Source organism: Procambarus clarkii, chromosome 73 (genome assembly GCF_040958095.1).
Source record: "Procambarus clarkii isolate CNS0578487 chromosome 73, FALCON_Pclarkii_2.0, whole genome shotgun sequence".
NCBI lineage: Eukaryota > Metazoa > Arthropoda > Malacostraca > Decapoda > Cambaridae > Procambarus > Procambarus clarkii.
The window spans coordinates 8,671,379-8,690,346 of record NC_091222.1 but is presented as its reverse complement, the minus strand read 5'-3'; the positions used below and the strand labels follow the sequence as shown (position 1 = coordinate 8,690,346).

The 18,968-nt window shown below is 38.3% G+C and overlaps 1 protein-coding gene across 1 annotated transcript; it reads right to left on the bottom strand.

The window, feature by feature from the left end:
* Positions 1-4,655: 4,655 nt before the first annotated feature.
* On the bottom strand, positions 4,656-6,130 carry LOC138356559 (golgin subfamily A member 6-like protein 25). The gene is made up of 4 exons (XM_069312758.1): positions 5,631-6,130; positions 5,194-5,589; positions 4,903-5,109; positions 4,656-4,860 (listed from the first exon to the last, which is right to left on the bottom strand). The coding sequence occupies exons 1-4, from the start codon at positions 6,128-6,130 to the stop codon at positions 4,656-4,658; spliced, it is 1,308 nt and encodes a 435-aa protein (XP_069168859.1).
* Between the last annotated feature and the right edge of the window lie 12,838 nt (positions 6,131-18,968).

Here is an 18,968-nt window from a genome sequence, read left to right as displayed (position 1 = left end):
GTGAGGAACACAAATGCGAACAAGCCTGAATGGTCCCCAGGACAATATGCAACTGAAAACTCACACCCCAGAAGTGACTCGAACCCATACTCCCAGAAGCAACGCAACTGGTATGTACAAGACGCCTTAATCCACTTGACCATCACGACCGGACATAATGAGGTGATAGCCGAGGCTATTTGAACCACCCCACCGCCGGCACTCGGATAGTAATCTTGGGCATAGCATTTTACCATAGCATTGCGTTGCTTCTGGGAGTATGGGTTCGAGTCACTTCTGGGGTGTGAGTTTTCAGTTGCATATTGTCCTGGGGACCATTCAGGCTTGTTCGCATTTGTGTTCCTCACGTGTGCCCCAAAGAATGAGGTGATTTGGTAAAATGATATGCCCAAGATTACTATCCGAGTGCCGGCGGTGGGGTGGTTCAAATAGCCTCGGCTATCACCTCATTATGTCCGGTCGTGATGGTCAAGTGGATTAAGGCGTCTTGTACATACCAGTTGCGTTGCTTCTGGGAGTATGGGTTCGAGTCACTTCTGGGGTGTGAGTTTTCAGTTGCATATTGTCCTGGGGACCATTCAGGCTTGTTCGCATTTGTGTTCCTCACGTGTGCCCCAAAGAATGAGGTGATTTGGTAAAATGCTATGCCCAAGATTACTATCCGAGTGCCGGCGGTGGGGTGGTTCAAATAGCCTCGGCTATCACCTCATTATGTCCGGTCGTGATGGTCAAGTGGATTAAGGCGTCTTGTACATACCAGTTGCGTTGCTTCTGGGAGTATGGGTTCGAGTCACTTCTGGGGTGTGAGTTTTCAGTTGCATATTGTCCTGGGGACCATTCAGGCTTGTTCGCATATATATATATATATATATATATATATATATATATATATATATATATATATATATATATATATATATATATATATATATGCGGAAAATCCACAGAGAAATATGAAATGAGGTGAACGTTTCGGCTTTGTTAAAGCCTTTGTCAACACCAGACTGACACCAGACTTTTGGTCAGTCTGGTGTTGACAAAGGCTTTAACAAAGCCGAAACGTTCACCTCATTTCATATTTCTCTGTGGATTTTCCGCATAAAATGATCAGTGTTTTGTGATCATCAATTGCATATATATATATATATATATATATATATATATATATATATATATATATATATATATATATATATATATATATATATATATATATATATATATATATATATATATATATATATATATATATATATATATATATATATATATATATATATATATATTATTAAATATGACCGAAAAAGTAAGATTAATAATTCTAACACGAATTTTCTCAATCTTTCGTACATTACGCTTCACTGTTGGAGGTAAATCAAAAATCACTTCTCCAAAATTCATTTTTATTTCTAGTCTGACGCGACACGGGCGCGTTTCGTAAAAATTTATTACATTTTCAAAGACTTCACAAATACACAACTGATTAGAACTTACGTCTCTCTGATATTATATCTACATTTGAGTGAGGTGGGAAGGATGATGTGGCATTAACACAAGACAGAACAGGGGATATTAATAGGGTATTAAAAGTATCAACACAAGACAGAACAGAAAACAATGGGTATTGAATAGAAGTGTTTGTAGAAAGCCTATTGGTCCATATTTCTTGATGCTTCTATATTGGAGCGGAGTCTTGAGGTGGGTAGAATATAGTTGTGCAATAATTGGCTGTTGATTGCTGGTGTTGACTTCTTGATGTGTAGTGCCTTGCAAACGTCAAGCCGCCTGCTATCGCTGTATCTATCGATGATTTCTGTGTTGTTTATCATCGATAGATTCAGCGATAGCAGGCGGCTTGACGTTTGCGAGGCACTACACATCAAGAAGTCAACACCAGCAATCAACAGCCAATTATTGCACAACTATATTCTACCCACCTCAAGACTCCGCTCCAATATAGAAGCATCAAGAAATATGGACCAATAGGCTTTCTACAAACACTTCTATTCAATACCCATTGTTTTCTGTTCTGTCTTGTGTTGATACTTTTAATACCCTATTAATATCCCCTGTTCTGTCTTGTGTTAATGCCACATCATCCTTCCCACCTCACTCAAATGTAGATATAATATCAGAGAGACGTAAGTTCTAATCAGTTGTGTATTTGTGAAGTCTTTGAAAATGTAATAAGTTTTACGAAACGCGCCCGTGTCGCGTCAGACTAGAAATAAAAATGAATTTTGGAGAAGTGATTTTTGATTTACCTCCAACAGTGAAGCGTAATGTACGAAAGATTGAGAAAATTCGTGTTAGAATTATTAATCTTACTTTTTCGGTCATATTTAATAATATATGTCTACAGGAAAGACTGCTACCAAAATATACTAATATATATATATATATATATATATATATATATATATATATATATATATATATATATATATATATATATATATATATATATATATATATATACATATATATATATATATATATATATATATATATATATATATATATATATATATATATATATATATATATATATATGTCGTACCTAGTAGCCAGAACGCACTTCTCAGCCTACTATGCAAGGCCCGATTTGCCTAATACGCCAAGTTTTCCTGAATTGATATATTTTCTCTAATTTTTTCCTTTGAAACGGTAAAGCTACCTATTTCATTATGTATGAGGTAATTTTTTTTTATTGGAGTTAAAATTAACGTAGATATGTGACCGAACCTAACCAACCCTACCTAACCTAACCTAACCTATCTTTATAGGCTAGGTTAGGTTAGGTAGCCGAAAAAGGTAAGTTAGGTTAGGTTAGGTAGGTTAGGTAGTCGAAAAACAATTAATTCATGAAAACTTGGCTTATTAGGCAAATCGGGCCTTGCATAGTAGGCTGAGAAGTGCGTTCTGGCTACTAGGTACGACATATATATATATATATATATATATATATATATATATATATATATATATATATATATATATATATATATATATATATATATATATATATATATATATATATATGTCGTACCTAGTAGCCAGAACTCACTTCTGAGCCTACTATGCAAGGCCCGATTTGCCTAATAAGCCAAGTTTTCATGAATTAATTGCTTTTCGACTACCTAACCTACCTAACCTAACCTAACCTAACTTTTTCGGCTACCTAACCAAACCTAACCTATAAAGATAGGTTAGGTTAGGTTAGGTAGGGTTGGTTAGGTTCGGTCATATATCTACGTTAATTTTAACTCCAATAAAAAAAAATTGACCTCTTACATAATGGTATGGGTTGCTTTATCATTTCATAAGAAAAAAATTAGAGAAAATATATTAATTCATGAAAACTTGGCTTATTAGGCAAATCGGGCCTTGCATTGTAGGCTGAAAAGTGAGTTCTGGCTACTAGGTACGACATATATATATATATATATATATATATATATATATATATATATATATATGTCGTACCTAGTAGCCAGAACTCACTTCTCAGCCTACTATTCAATGCCCGATTTGCCTAATAAGCCAAGTTTTCCTGAATTAATATATTTACTATAATTTTTTTCTTATGAAATGATAAAGCAACCCTTTTCTCTATGTATGAGGTCAATTTTTTTTTATTGGAGTTAAAATTAACGTAGATATATGACCGAACCTAACCAACCCTACCTAACCTAACCTAACCTATATTTATAGGTAAGGTTAGGTTAGGTAGCCAAAAAAAGCTAGGTTAGGTTAGATTAGGTAGGTTAGGTAGACGAAAAAACATTAATTCATGAAAACTTGGCTTATTAGGCAAATCGGGCCTTGAATAGTAGGCTCAGAAGTGCGTTCTGGCTATTAGGTACGACATATATATATATATATACATATATATATATATATATATATATATATATATATATATATTAGTATATATATTAGTATATATATATATATATATATATATATATATATATATATATATATATATATATATATATATATATATATATATATATATATATATATATATATATATATATATATATATATATACACCACTTGTTATATGAGTAATACCAACCACAGCTGGGGTGAGCACAGCTAGATGATCCACATCCAGTCACGTGATACCCTCTCGACAAATTAATGACTCCCTTGGGATTTCGAACCCAGCCACGTGGCTGGCGCGATAAAATTGGAATCCCTAGAGCTTTGAGGGGAATTACAGAAAATGGGACTATGGTAAGGATACCCTAAACTATTGAGTCATGGTTCTTCCAGCCACAGTAACTTTTTCAACTTTTGTCTCCAACTCACCAATATCACCCACCCAAGACCATTGGAACACAAGAACATATTGTAACGAACATGCAACAAACATGAACTATATGCAACAAACGTTCCTGTAATGTTATACAATCCCCCAAACCACAACTTCATCACAACTTACAACCAGGAACCAACATGTCACCCAATTGTTTTGCTTTTTGGAACACAGTGTTGACATTTTTGGTGACACTGCCCAATCATTGCCAAAATCAATTCGCAATTTGTTTCATATTACCCTATTACTGAGGACATGCCCCTACCCACTGTTGACTTGCTTAAAGTTCAAATTCAAGTATGTTTATTGAGACAAGAAAAAATACATCTCAAAGGGATTGAGTAGCATAAGCTATTTCTACCCTCCTTAATGACATGCTCCTGCTCACTGATGACATGTCCTGCTCACTGATGACATGCTCCTGTTCACTGATGACATGCACCTGCTCACTGATGACATGCTCCTGTTCACTGATGACATGCACCTGCTCACTGATGACATGCTCCTGTTCACTGATGACATGCTCCTGCTCACTGATGACATGCTCCTGTTCACTGATGACATGTCCTGCTCACTGATGACATGTCCTGCTCATTGATGACATGCTCCTGTTCACTGATGACATGTCCTGCTCACTGATGACATGCTCCTGTTCACTGATGACGTGCTCCTGTTCACTGATGACGTGCTCCTGCTCACTGATGACATGCTCCTGTTCACTGATGACGTGCTCCTGTTCACTGATGACATGCTCCTGCTCACTGATGACATGCTCCTGTTCACTGATGACATGCACCTGCTCACTGATGACATGCTTCTGTTCACTGATGACATGTCCTGCTCACTGATGACATGCTCCTGCTCACTGATGACATGTCCTGCTCACTGATGACATGCTCCTGTTCACTGATGACGTGCTCCTGTTCACTGATGACGTGCTTCTGCTCACTGATGACATGCTCCTGTTCACTGATGACATGCTCCTGTTCACTGATGACATGCTCCTGTTCACTGATGACATGTCCTGCTCACTGATGACATGCTCCTGTTCACTGATGACGTGCTCCTGTTCACTGATGACGTGCTCCTGCTCACTGATGACATGCTCCTGTTCACTGATGACATGCTCCTGTTCACTGATGACATGCTCCTGCTCACTGATGACATGCTCCTGTTCACTGATGACATACACCTGCTCACTGATGACATGCTCCTGCTCACTGATGACATGCTCCTGTTCACTGATGACATGCTCCTGTTCACTGATGACATGTCCTGTTCACTGATGACATGTCCTGTTCACTGATGACATGTCCTGTTCACTGATGACATGTCCTGTTCACTGATGACATGCTCCTGTTCACTGATGACATGCTCCTGTTCACTGATGACATGCTCCTGTTCACTGATGACATGCTCCTGCTCACTGAAGACATGCTCCTGTTCACTGAGGACATGCTCCTGCTCACTGAAGACATGCTCCTGCTCACTGAAGACATGCTCCTGTTCACTGAGGACATGCTCCTGCTCACTGAAGACATGCTCCTGTTCACTGAGGACATGCTCCTGCTCACTGAAGACATGCTCCTGCTCACTGAAGACATGTTCCTGTTCACTGAGGACATGCTCCTGCTCACTGAAGACATGCTCCTGTTCACTGAAGACATGCTCCTGTTCACTGAGGACATGCTCCTGCTCACTGAAGACATGCTCCTGTTCACTGAAGACATGCTCCTGTTCACTGAGGACATGTTCCTGTTCACTGAGGACATGCTTCTTGTCTTTGAGAACATGCCGCAGCATACTGACATCCTCAGGAATCTCTCAGCTACTCTGACATCTGGTATCTGGTATACTCAGTAGTAACAAGGAACCAAAGTCCCACCCATCATAGTGAGGCAGTGATCAGCACGTGTTAGTGTTTAATAAATGCTAAGTATATATATAACAAACACTCTCGGAGTATCAAATACTGTTTGTTTCATCATTAAAGCAAGTTTTGTACATTATATTTCATAGGTAATATTTAAAATATACCTTCTTTTGTAGGTTTTATCAGGATTGGAAATGTTATTTACCCAAACCTCAGTTAAAACTCGACTTTGATAACTACAACATTATTATAATATTAGAGTCTAGTAACGAAATGTGAACACTTGCTGCACGGAAATGAACATTTACCTTCCCAAAAAAGACTAATATATGTTGTAAAAACTCTTAGGGAGAAACATCGTTCATAGAATTATTTTGCACCTGCCTTTAGGGTATAATTCATAATGTATTCAGTCAGCCATAACAAATTAATGAACGCAGCTGGAAAATATAATGTCATTCCTCACACAGGAAGTCTATGGAGTGGAGGCGAGCAGCAAAGACAACAGACATGGCAGACAGAGCAAAGTTTGTGTGGATGTGGATGAGCGGAATGTCTCTGCGATCCATCGCCAGAGAGACAGGCGCCAGCGTTACCACCGTCTACAGGTGGGTCCATCGCTGGCAGACAGAAGGCAATGTCAACACCAGACGTCGCACACACAGACTCCGAGATACCTACTCTGTGACAGCTGGCACAGCAGGTGACGGATCTCCATGCACCTCAGTGGATGCCACACGCTCCTCACACTACTCGCAAGATATCTTGGAGAGAAAACTGCATCATTGTCCACCTTTCTACATCGATTACGTGCGCCTCGTCACTCATATTCAACACTTTAGATCAGTAGTCGAATATTTAGGCCATCATTGACCACCAGTGTAAAGAACTCCTGCGTCAGTCTGATCTCCAGGAAGCAGCACCAGTGGTCACTGTGTAAGGAACTCTGCGTCAGTCTGGTCTCCAGGAAGAAGCACCATTGATCACTGTGTAAGGAACTCTGCGTCAGTCTGGTCTCCAGGAAGAAGCACCAGTGGTCACTGTGTAAGGAACTCTGCGTCAGTCTGGTCTCCAGGAAGAAGCACCATTGATCACTGTGTAAGGAACTCTGCGTCAGTCTGGTCTCCAGGAAGAAGCACCATTGATCACTGTGTAAGGAACTCTGCGTCAGTCTGGTCTCCAGGAAGAAGCACCAGTGGTCACTGTGTAAGGAACTCTGCGTCAGTCTGGTCTCCAGGAAGAAGCACCATTGATCACTGTGTAAGGAACTCTGCGTCAGTCTGGTCTCCAGGAAGCAGCACCAGTGGTCACTGTGTAAGGAACTCTGCGTCAGTCTGGTCTCCAGGAAGAAGCACCATTGATCACTGTGTAAGGAACTCTGCGTCAGTCTGGTCTCCAGGAAGCAGCACCATTGATCACTGTGTACGGAACTCTGCGTCAGTCTGGTCTCCAGGAAGCAGCACCAGTGATCACAGTGCAAGGAACTCTGCGTCAGTCAAGACCTATAATCACGAAGTGTTATGTATTTCTTACATCACAGTGTTACGAGAGTTGTTACATACTCTGTCAGAAGACCTGTGCATACGATTCACAAAAGCGATAATACGCACTTAACAATTTGTATATAGTTCACTTAAGTCTCGATAAATGTCACTAATGCTTCTCGTTTGGCCAGTCAGAGAAAAGGTAACATTGTTCATCTTATTATTCAGCAAATACCATTGCCGGTTCAATTGGAGAAGTGACATTTTTTGAGACATAAAACATTTATATTTTTAACGTATCTAGGATATAAAATTAAATGGCAATATTCAAATAGAATGATTATGTGTAAAGCCAAGCTTTACAGCTGCTTTCATGGTCTATGTACCTACTAATTATTCACTGTGACATGTTGTAATATATATTACATGATATAAATAACAATGCATATTATTATAATTACCATTATTACCAGTTACACCGAGAAATGTCACTAATGTCATATGTAAATGAAAAAATTATCTGGGCCAAGTCAGGATGGTCCAGTGGTCAGTGACAGTGGCTGGGAATCTTTCTGTCGCGGGTTCGAGTCACCTCAGAGCTCTAGTTGACTTTCTTATTGCTACCAGTATTAAATAATGGTAATATCTGTTCGCAGATATAATAACATGGGATAAAAACCCACACGTGTGTATTTGTAAAATGTATATAAAGATTTACACCAAGTCTTTTCCACTCTCTTGAGTGCTTTGTCAAGGTCTGAGTGTGTAGTTAGAACGAGACTTACATTTCACTCAGATCTCGTCCTCCCAACCATTTCCCAATACCCTGTCCCCTCATCCTCCTCACTATTCCCACCTCCCTGTCCCCCTCGTCCTCCACACCATCACCCACTCCCCAGTTCCCTCGTCTTCCCCACCATCCCCCACTCCCGCGTCCCCTCGTCCCCACCATCCCCCACTCCCCCGTCCCCTCGTCCCCACCATCCCCCACTCCCCCGTCCCCTCGTCCCCACCATCCCCCACTCCCCCGTCCCCTCGTCCCCACCATCCCCCACTCCCCCGTCCCCTCGTCCCCACCATCCCCCACTCCCCCGTCCCCTCGTCTTACCCGCCATCCCCCACTCTCGTCCCCTCGTCCTCCCCACAATTCCCTACTCCCATTCCCCCATCCTTCCCCACCATTACCCATTCCTTCGTCCGATGCGTTCCCAAATGATCTGATGTTCCCATCAGAAAAAAGGAAACTTCGAATGATCTGATTTTTTCATCACTGAAAAATAGGTAGAACAGTTAAGAAAACAAAATGAAAACAATTAAAACAAAAATATAAACTATACTCACAAAATGAACGGTATTGTAAACAACACAGCTCAGTTCCAACGCAATGCCACACAAAATAATTAAATCAAAATGAAAATAAATCGAAATCGATGAAAATTAAATTTATCAATGCAATCGGAAACATTGAAATGAAATCGTAACATATATAGTATAGCGTGGTTTGCTATTATGTGCAACAGATGGCGCTGTTTTTCAAAAAAAACATATTTTTACCTGCTACAGGTGAGGCATCTATATAGTAGGTATATAAAAACATGCGCCCTTTTTTAATGGAACATTATGTCAAAATTTCAAAGCAATCGGTGAAGAACTTTCGTAGATTACAGCATGTATTGCCCTTACGTCCAACAGATGGCGCTGTTTTTTTTTTTAAATCATGTTTTTTCCTGTCAGAGGTGAGGCATGTACATAGTGGTAATACAAAAACACGCGCCTATTCGAATGCAACGTTGTTTCAAAATTTCAAGCAATCGGCAAAGAAGTTTCGAAAATTTTCCTCACATGAAAAAACATGAAAAACACAATTTAAAAAAAATCACATTTTTTTCCGGCCACAGACGTGACATCTATTTAGTATGTATATGAAAACTTGCTCTGATGCGAATGGAACGTTGTGTGAAAATTTCAAAGCAATCGGTGAAGAACTTTCGGAGATTAACGATTTTGAACAAACGAACATTTCCATTTATATTTATATAGATTAGACATACACACAAACATACATACATATTGGGGGGGGGGGTAGACTGTGGTGCCCAGGATTGTCTCTGTCCTCTCACTCACAATGTATGTGTATGTGTGAGCGTATATGTGTATGTATGTATGTATGTATGTATGTATGTATGTATGTATGTATGTATGTATGTATGTATGTATGTATGTATGTATGTATGTATGTATGTATGTATGTATGTATGTATGTCTATATATATATATATATATATATATATATATATATATATATATATATATATATATATATATATATATATATATATATATATATTTGTGTGCATATGTATATGTATGTATGAGTATAAAGTTTATATGGAAGCTGATCAAAATTACATTTCACCTTTATAAATGCACATTAATGACACAATGTAAAGAACACATCGACCACTTTATGTAGGGCAGACGTAACTCTGTGTATCAATGTATTTATGTCTGAAGGTTAGATTAGCATTTTAAAAGCATTACAATCATCTTCCGTGGTTGATTTTTCAATAAATCCCTGAACTATATGTTTAACACATCTCTCACCCTGTCCACGGAGGACAGAAGAAAATGTATTTAAGCTAGTTAGCATTGTAAATGTGTGGCCACGTCTGTGGTAGAAAATAATAATAATAATAATAAAACTCACATCCCACCCTTATTCTTCCATTTTACACTCCCCATCCTCCACTCTCCCCTGCTTCCCTCTTCTCTTTTTAACAGGCCTTAATATTCAGTTATAGTCATAATTATAGGCCTAAGTATTCAATGACAAAAGTTTTTGAAGTTTAAGCTGCTGAATTTTAACTTGGAAAAAACCTTACCTAACATAATTTTTGCAGCATTTTTTCCTTTAAGTCTAACCCAGATTTAATATCAAAATATTATTAAAAATGGGTATATATAACTGAGGAACACCCGTAGCTATACTTATTGCCAGCTAAACAGGGGCATTTGATGATAGTAAATACTCCCACCAGCCCGGGATCATCACCTACTCTCATATTTCATGTACACCAGTGTTTATTAACTTAATAACTACTGGAATATGCAGGCGATGAGTCACAATAACGTGGCTAAAGTAAATTGACCAGACTACACACTAGAAGGTGAAAGGACGACGACGTTTCGGTCCGTCCTGGACCATTCTGAAGACGATTGAGACTTGAGAATGGTCCAGGACGGACCGAAACTTCGTCGTCCCTTCACTTTCTAGTGTGTGGTCTGGTCAACTACTGGAATAATATCTTGCTATTATAAAACTCATTTTAATATCATAAAAGACAAAGTTGTAACAAGTTATAGGAAGAAACTGCATATATATAGCTAACATGGAGGACTCACCAGCAGACATATAATGTTTATTATCAAATTTTGATCCTCCGGCTTGTGTAATAGAGAAAAATGTTGTTAGATTCCGTTTATATAAAGCTACGACTGGTCCAGAGCTGTCGTTGCGCGACCCTGTTTACTTAGGATGATTTTCGTTTTTAAATGCTTTCCTGAATCCCGACGTAGCAGCCACAAAGATAGTAAGAACAAAAACATTTCAAAATTCTGCTTCATGAATCCGGTCCCTGGTTTTCTGGAGGCAGCACCAGTAATCATTAGTATAAAGAACCCTGCTTCAGTCTGGTCTCCAGGAGGCAGCACCAGTGATCACTAATGTATAGAACTCTGCATCAGTCTGGTCTCCAGGAATCAGCAAACGTGGTAGAATTCTGAAGTAACATCTATCAGAATACAAAAACAATAATGTGTTTCTGTACATTTGTTTCTTCAGTTAGTGTTACAAATAAAGATGTATAACAGAAAATGCTGTTCAACAAAACACTGTGTAACATAATACTCTGTGTAACAGAAGAGTCATTGAAAGAGAAAATACTTTGAAACAGAAGGAAAGAAGTGTAATTGGCGTCAATATATATAAATAAGCTTTGGTATGAAACTCACATAAAGACATTTTGACAATAACAGATTTCTTCAATTTGAGCTCAGTTACTGTCATCACGTTTTCTGTGGAGATAAAAAAAATGTGTCGAAAACTGGGGTCAATGTGATACCAGTTATGTCGTCATATATTTTTATGTTAAGTCGATTTTCTTTCCCCGTCTGTGTGTCCGCGTGTCATGCCATCAATACCAGAGTCTGGGAGAACAAACATAAATAAATTAAATCTGTCTGGGAATGTGTTAACGTTGTCTCTCTAGCCTGTCAAAGCTTATTCTCACTTAGTCGTGTATCTATGAGAGATATGGACTTGATATATGTTGCAGACTATATGTAGACATCACTCCTAGATGGGAGTGGTCACCTAAACAAGAAAGGAATGAGTGAAGGTAGACAGTATGGGAGAGTTATGAGGGAGAGGAATCCAAGAGGAGATTGTTTGTATGAGTAGGCTAGTGGGTGATTATCTTCACCCACCTGACATTTTTAATAATATTTTAATTAATAGTGTGGTAGCTCTTGCTTAGCTCGAGTTGGTACCTTCTCATATCTGTGTGTCTCCTTCGATAGAGAGAAAGAGAGGTTATAACCAATTCGTTTAAGACTGTTTGATTTTATTTCTGAACAACTTATAATATCAAATAACTTTGTGAATAATTGTACTTATTTCGTGAAGAGCTTATCCCTAATAAAATTGCACTATTGCAAGCTAACAAACATACAAACAATCCAATAATTTTATTAAAACCCTTTGTTGTTTTATATATCACAGCTAATCTAACCTAACCACAATCTGCTCGTCAGAGTGTTCAAACTAGTTAAATATGTTCTTAATGAACTAACATAATTTGTTTGAAAGCAGATTCAGTTTCATTACCTACTTTGATATATATTTTTATATTTAACCTAAACTAACCATTACAGTGTTTGTATACTAATTCAAATTCCGTACAACTTATTTATATATTCATGAGATAAAGGTGATAGCAACCTTCCCTGTCCCCCAGTCCACAACCCCCCCCCTCACACCCGTCTCCTCGGTCTCCCAACCATTCCCCACTCCACAGTTCCCTCGTCCTCCCCACCATTCTCCACTCCACCATCCCCTCTTCCTTTCCACCATGCCCCACTACCCTGTCCCTTTGTCCTACCCACCATTCTCCATTCCCCTATCCCCTCGTCCAACCCGTTCTCGCAAACTCGTAAAGTCAATATTGACTTAGTAAATAAGTGCATACGTGACATACTAAACATAATAGATACCCTTAAAAAGCTTCATAGAAAACACCGACCTTACCTAACCTTGTTAGTATCTTAAGATAAGCATCTTATAGCTTCGTAATTACAATTGTTACTTAACCTATTATTGGTATAGGTTAAGTAATAATTTTAATTACGAAGCAATAAGATGCTTATCTTAAAATACTAACAAGGTTAGGTAAGGTCGGTGTTTTCTATGAAGCTTTTTAAGGGTATCTATTATGTTTAGTATATCACCTATGCACGTAGTTAATAAATCAATATTGACTATACGAATTTGCGAGAACGGGTTGCCTCGTCCCCACCATCTCAACATCCCTTGTTCCCTCGTCCTTCCCCACCATTACCCCCCTCCATTGTCACCTCATCTTCCCCACCATCTCTCACTTCCATCCCCTTGTCATCCCCACCATTCCCCACTCCCTCGTTCGATGCCTTCCCAAATAGTCTGATGTTAACATCAGAAAATTGGGGACATCAAGTGATCTTATGTTCCCATCGCTGAAATATAAGAAAAGCAGGTAAAAAATGAAATGAAAATATAAACAAATAAAAAAATAAACTATACTCACGAAATGAATGGTATGGTAAACAACACAGCTCAATTCCAATGCAATTTACACAAGATAATAAATCAAAATTAAAATAAATCAAAATCTATGAAAATTCAATTTATCAATGCAATCAGAAACGTTGAAATGCAATTGTAACATATTTAGTATAGCATGTGTATTGCTCGTACATGCAACAGATGACACTGTTTTTCAAGAACAGCATAGTTTTACCTGTCACAGGTGTGGCATCTATACTTATACTTATGAAATGAACTGTATGGTAAACAACACAGCTCAATTCCAACATGATGTCACTCAAAATAATTCAATAAAAAATCAAATAAATCGAAATCTTTGAAAATAAAATTTATCAATGCAATCGGAAACATTGAAATGGAATTCTCGACATATTTAGTATAGCATGCATGTTCCTATTATGTGCAACAGATGGCGATGTTTTTCAAAAACGCATGTTTTACCTGTCGCAGGGATGGCATCTATATAGTAGGTATATAAAAAGACCCGCCTATTCGAATGCAACGTTTTGTCAAAATTTCTAAGCAATTGGTAAAGGGATTTCGAAGATTTCCCACACATGAAAAAACACAGTTTTTCAGAAAAAGCATGTTTTTATTTTTTTACCCTCACAGACGTGACATCTATATAGTATGTATATAAAACCCTGCTCGGATGCAAATGGAACGTTGTGTGAAAATTTCAAAGCAATCAGTGAAGAACTTTTGGAGATTAGCGGTTATGCACAAACGAACATTTCCATTTTTATTTATATAGATGTTAAGAATCCTCTTCTGTCATGTTAGAGACTCTAATCACCCAATTTATTAGTTTTCTTCAAAAATAATTTTTCCCGCCACTATTCTTCACAGATGCCATCTTGTTGAATCGACTCTGATACACAACACACCCAACAAGAACCACAGTCCTGGCTCTGTTGCTGTTGACTCTTTCCTTTCACATTACATACTCAAATGCCCTAACCTTTTTAACAAACGTGACCCGACTTCAGCTTTGTCCCTGTTGCATATTCCCTACCCCCCTTTTCTTATTCTTACCTTTCCACTTTCTTTTATTCTTACTTTCATACTTTTCTTACCTTATTATTACTTTCATCCTATTCTTACATTCTTTCTATTCTTACTATATTCTATTCTTACATTTATCTTATTCTTACATTCATCCTATTTTTACCTTATTCTTCATTCATCCTATCCATACTTTATTCTTATATTCATCCTATCCTTACCTTATTCTTAGATGTTGTTGTTGTTATAGATTTAGCTACCCAGAACGAAATGTCCATGTAACACGAGCTATAGTGAGACCACAATTGAGTTCCGTTATTAGCGATAACCTTGTTACTGTGATATTTGGGTCAAAGTTTTAAATGGAGGAGGGGGTTTCCTCCTCTTCTCCTGTGTCTTTTTCGCTTCTGTTTTAGCGCACTGGTTTTAGTCTTCTTATAATAACATTATCTTGACGGCGGATGTAGATGCAGAATGTTCACTAGTGAGTCCCATTGTTCAACTGCTTTTCTAATCATTGTAGTTGCTGTAGAATTTGAATCTAATGCAGCTCTTGTCATTAAATTAATGTTGAGTTTGATGCTCAGGGCTTCAGTTGCTTCACATTTCATTAAGGAGTGCAATAGTGGCGCCTCTGCTTGTGTTCCACAGTTATGACATTCTTTAACTATATGGTTCATTACCTCCCAGCAGCACTTGTAACCAAATCTGAGTCTGTGTATGGCAACTGCAATGTCTCTGGATATCTTTTAGCCAGGCTTGAAGGAGTAGTACCCAGTGGCTTGTTCGCACCACATTGCAGTGGATCTTCCTTCCGCTACTTTGGCTCTGTGACAACATTTGCTATTTGGCAGTATTTTCTTCATGATTTGCTCCTTAATCTGTGAAAAACTTGGAGGTATTTGAACCTGTATAACAGGTAGAGAAGTGGCAGCTTTTGCTAGTGAGTCTGCCTTTTCATTACCATCTATGCCAATGTGACTTGGTATCCAATTTAGGGTGACTGACAACCCTAGATTGTGTGCTTCTTTTCCTATATTCTGGATTTCTGTGATGAGTTGTATATTATTTCTGTGCTGACTGGATGACAATGCCTGGAGCGAAGATTTTGAGTCGGTATGAATGATGACATCATGTAAATTATTCTCAATTGTATAATTTATATCCTCTTTCAGGTCCTGTAATTCTGATTTACAATGTTGTGCGCCCACTATTCATGCTCTAGTAAGCTTCATGACTGTTAATGTAAACTGCTGCCTAAGAAGAACCTCTCTTTTGATCAACTGATCCCTCTGTGAAGATGTTAGTGGTTGTAGGTCTTGAGATGGTTTCCATTTATAACTGCTTTGAGCCTCTATGACTGTTGGGAAGAAAGCTTACTCTCTATTAATTGATTGATATTTAATTAATAGATTAATTTAAATTAATCGAAGGACCACCCTATTTTGACTGAAAAGGGAAACAGATAAAGTTAAATGATAAGGACTGAAATACCAGTGCCTAATGGATAAGGAAACTATTAATGATTATTCATTAAACTTCAATGGACTGAATAATATATTAATGTTCGAGAATAAACTTTACGTCCTTCACAAAATGGGGGTTAATACCAGAAGTAATCTACTCCCAGTACTCTTCATCGAGGCTGGTTCTTCCTCGAATCAAATTAGTAATTTCTACTAAATAATATATTAATAAACATTAGATAAACTGATTAATGGTAAGAAGATTATATGTTGATTAAACAAGAAATTATTCTCATTTGACTTCTATGAGGCCATCAAATTATGTTAGATATCTCAAATCAAATAAACTAAATATCCTTGACTAATAATCGATTCTAGATTTCACTCAATCAAGGAAAATAACTGAAAAGGGTTCAGCTGCTTAGCTGTAATAGTGAACGGAGAGGTAGAGGTGCAATGGCGTCGTCTGCTACTTGCTGCAACACGTGAGCTCGAGCATGGCGTGGGAATGAGAGGACCACGACCGCTTTCAACACAAGCTGAAATTTCAACTAAATATACCAATTGTTTACACCTACTATCTAGTATCCTCACTATGCCATAGAAGGAATAAAATTAATTCCTTATGGACGTACTCTTTGTTTGGGGAGGTCGCGTGGCATAACGATGGACAGTGCACAGTAAAAATGTATATAGAGATATCTCAAGATATAAAAAATTCCAGGACACTTAACCTGCTGGTTGTCCACCGAAGCAATCCTAGATTGCTACTGGAGCAATTGCACGCTCCTAGGCCGATTAACTGCAAGGGCCTAACATAGAATTGATGGAATTTGACTCTCCCGGGACGCACGACGTGATTGTTGGCGTCGCTAGCTTGTGTGCTTACTGGCAAATGCCCGCATGGCGAAGCAGCTCAAAGCGAATGGCATTTCCACGCCTCTCTCCCTCAGCCCGTCTCACGCATACACAACAGAATTTAATAATCATGGATAATTCTTTTCCGTGTAATTACTGATGTAACGCGTTTATGAGAACATGGTTGCAATTGTAGGGAATTAAATAATATCATATTCTTGGTAAATGGTATTAATCGAGAAATGGAGAGAAATTTTATTTCCTCCATAGCATTCGTATGTAACAATCAAAACTGTTACTTGATGATAATCTCAGTTAATAACTCTCAGTTTTTGGATTATTAGGAGTTATATCATCCGTAGTTAATTATTGCACGGAATGCTGGTAAATTTAGAGACTCACATTCAATTCTCTAACATATTGGTAATAAATATGTTTAGATGGACATTATCTGATGCAATCCTGCCTCTCGATGTCGTGAGAATATTAGCAATATGCTCAGATAAAGAAATATTAATTTATGTTAGCACTACAGTTAGGTGAATTAATAATTACTATACTTAGTATACAATAATGATGTATTATAATACAATGGTAGTGTATCAGTGTAGGAAATTTCCAAAATAACTCTGGGGGGAAAATACTCGGGTCGCAGTTCAATGTTGAGTACTGACGTACCTATCCCGAAGTTAATTTTAATGTTACTATGTTAGTTCGTTAGTACACACATAACGGATGTCCCGTAATTCTCAAGGACAGATAAGATTTTAAGTCTTGTAAAGGAACTCATGTTAAATGGAAAACATGGAATTGTGAATCATCTAAAGTTAATAACTACTAAAGCCTACAATGTACTCCATGACTGGTGTCGCGATGACGTGTAACGGTTATGTTACTAAGTCTTAAAGTTTTGTAAAATCATAGATGCTCTAGATGGAATAATGTTATAGTTGATAGCCTACACAAACAAATTAATGATTAAATCATACAATTTAAGGTAACTGAGAAGCCACTGTGAGGTGAATGTCCTGGGTCATTGTGACTTGTAATTGACTTGTTACTAGACATCACAACACGGTATCATCATGATTACTCAAATTGAATGGTAAATTATTTGCTCTTAGTTAGAGCTATAATAGGCTTGTAGTTTCCGTTTACATCATTGAGCAGCTGCTCTAGGTGGACGGGTGCTCGGTGGATCAGAATTGTTGTCCTCGGAAACTGTAGGTGAAGTTGGTTCTGTTAAACACTCTCGTCTGCTAATTCGAGAGGTACCAACTTCTCTAATGTTTTTAGGGTAGTAGTGCCTCGGCACAAAACCCGTACTACTCTCAGGATGCCTTGGTAATCTGGGTGGATAGAGACAATTTTGCCTATAGGCCATTCTGACCTGGGTCCATCACTGTCAATCAGTACTAGGTCTCCTGGTTTGAGTTGAACCTTATTATAGGGGCTCGAAGCTCCATAGTGGTACTCTCGTAGAGCTGTGATGTACTCTCGAGTCCACACCTCATTCCACCTTTCAATTACTCTCGAGAGATGTTGGTAACTTTCCACTAAATCACTAAATAAACATGGGAAGGGTCAACGGGATCCTCTTCTGCCAAAGGTATCAGAGGGCTCAGCAGGCCTCCGTGTATTAAATGTGAGGGACTTCGGGGTTCTTTTTGTGAGAAGTCATCTGATAGGTAAGCTAATGGGCGATTGTTGACTCACGCCTCAATTTCCACGACGAGTGTTTGGAGTTCAGAGAAACTAATTTTCTGTCGATGCAAGGTCTTCCTTAAACATTTCTTGACAGTCCCTATCATACGTACGTAGAACCCACCTTGCCAGGGGGCTCTGGGAGCTATAAATTTCCAGTGGCATTGTCGTCTCTGCATGACAGACTGCACTTCTGGATGATTCCATATCTCTCGTAGGCAGGCTTCTCCTGCCACCAAATTTGATCCATTATCAGATATCATTAGTTTGGGACAAAATCTGCGAGCTGCAAATCTACGAAAAGCTTGGCTTCGGCACTCATGTCAGAAGTCACTTCTAGATGTACACCTCGTGTGGTTGCACACGTGAAGAGGCAAATATAAGCTTTCAC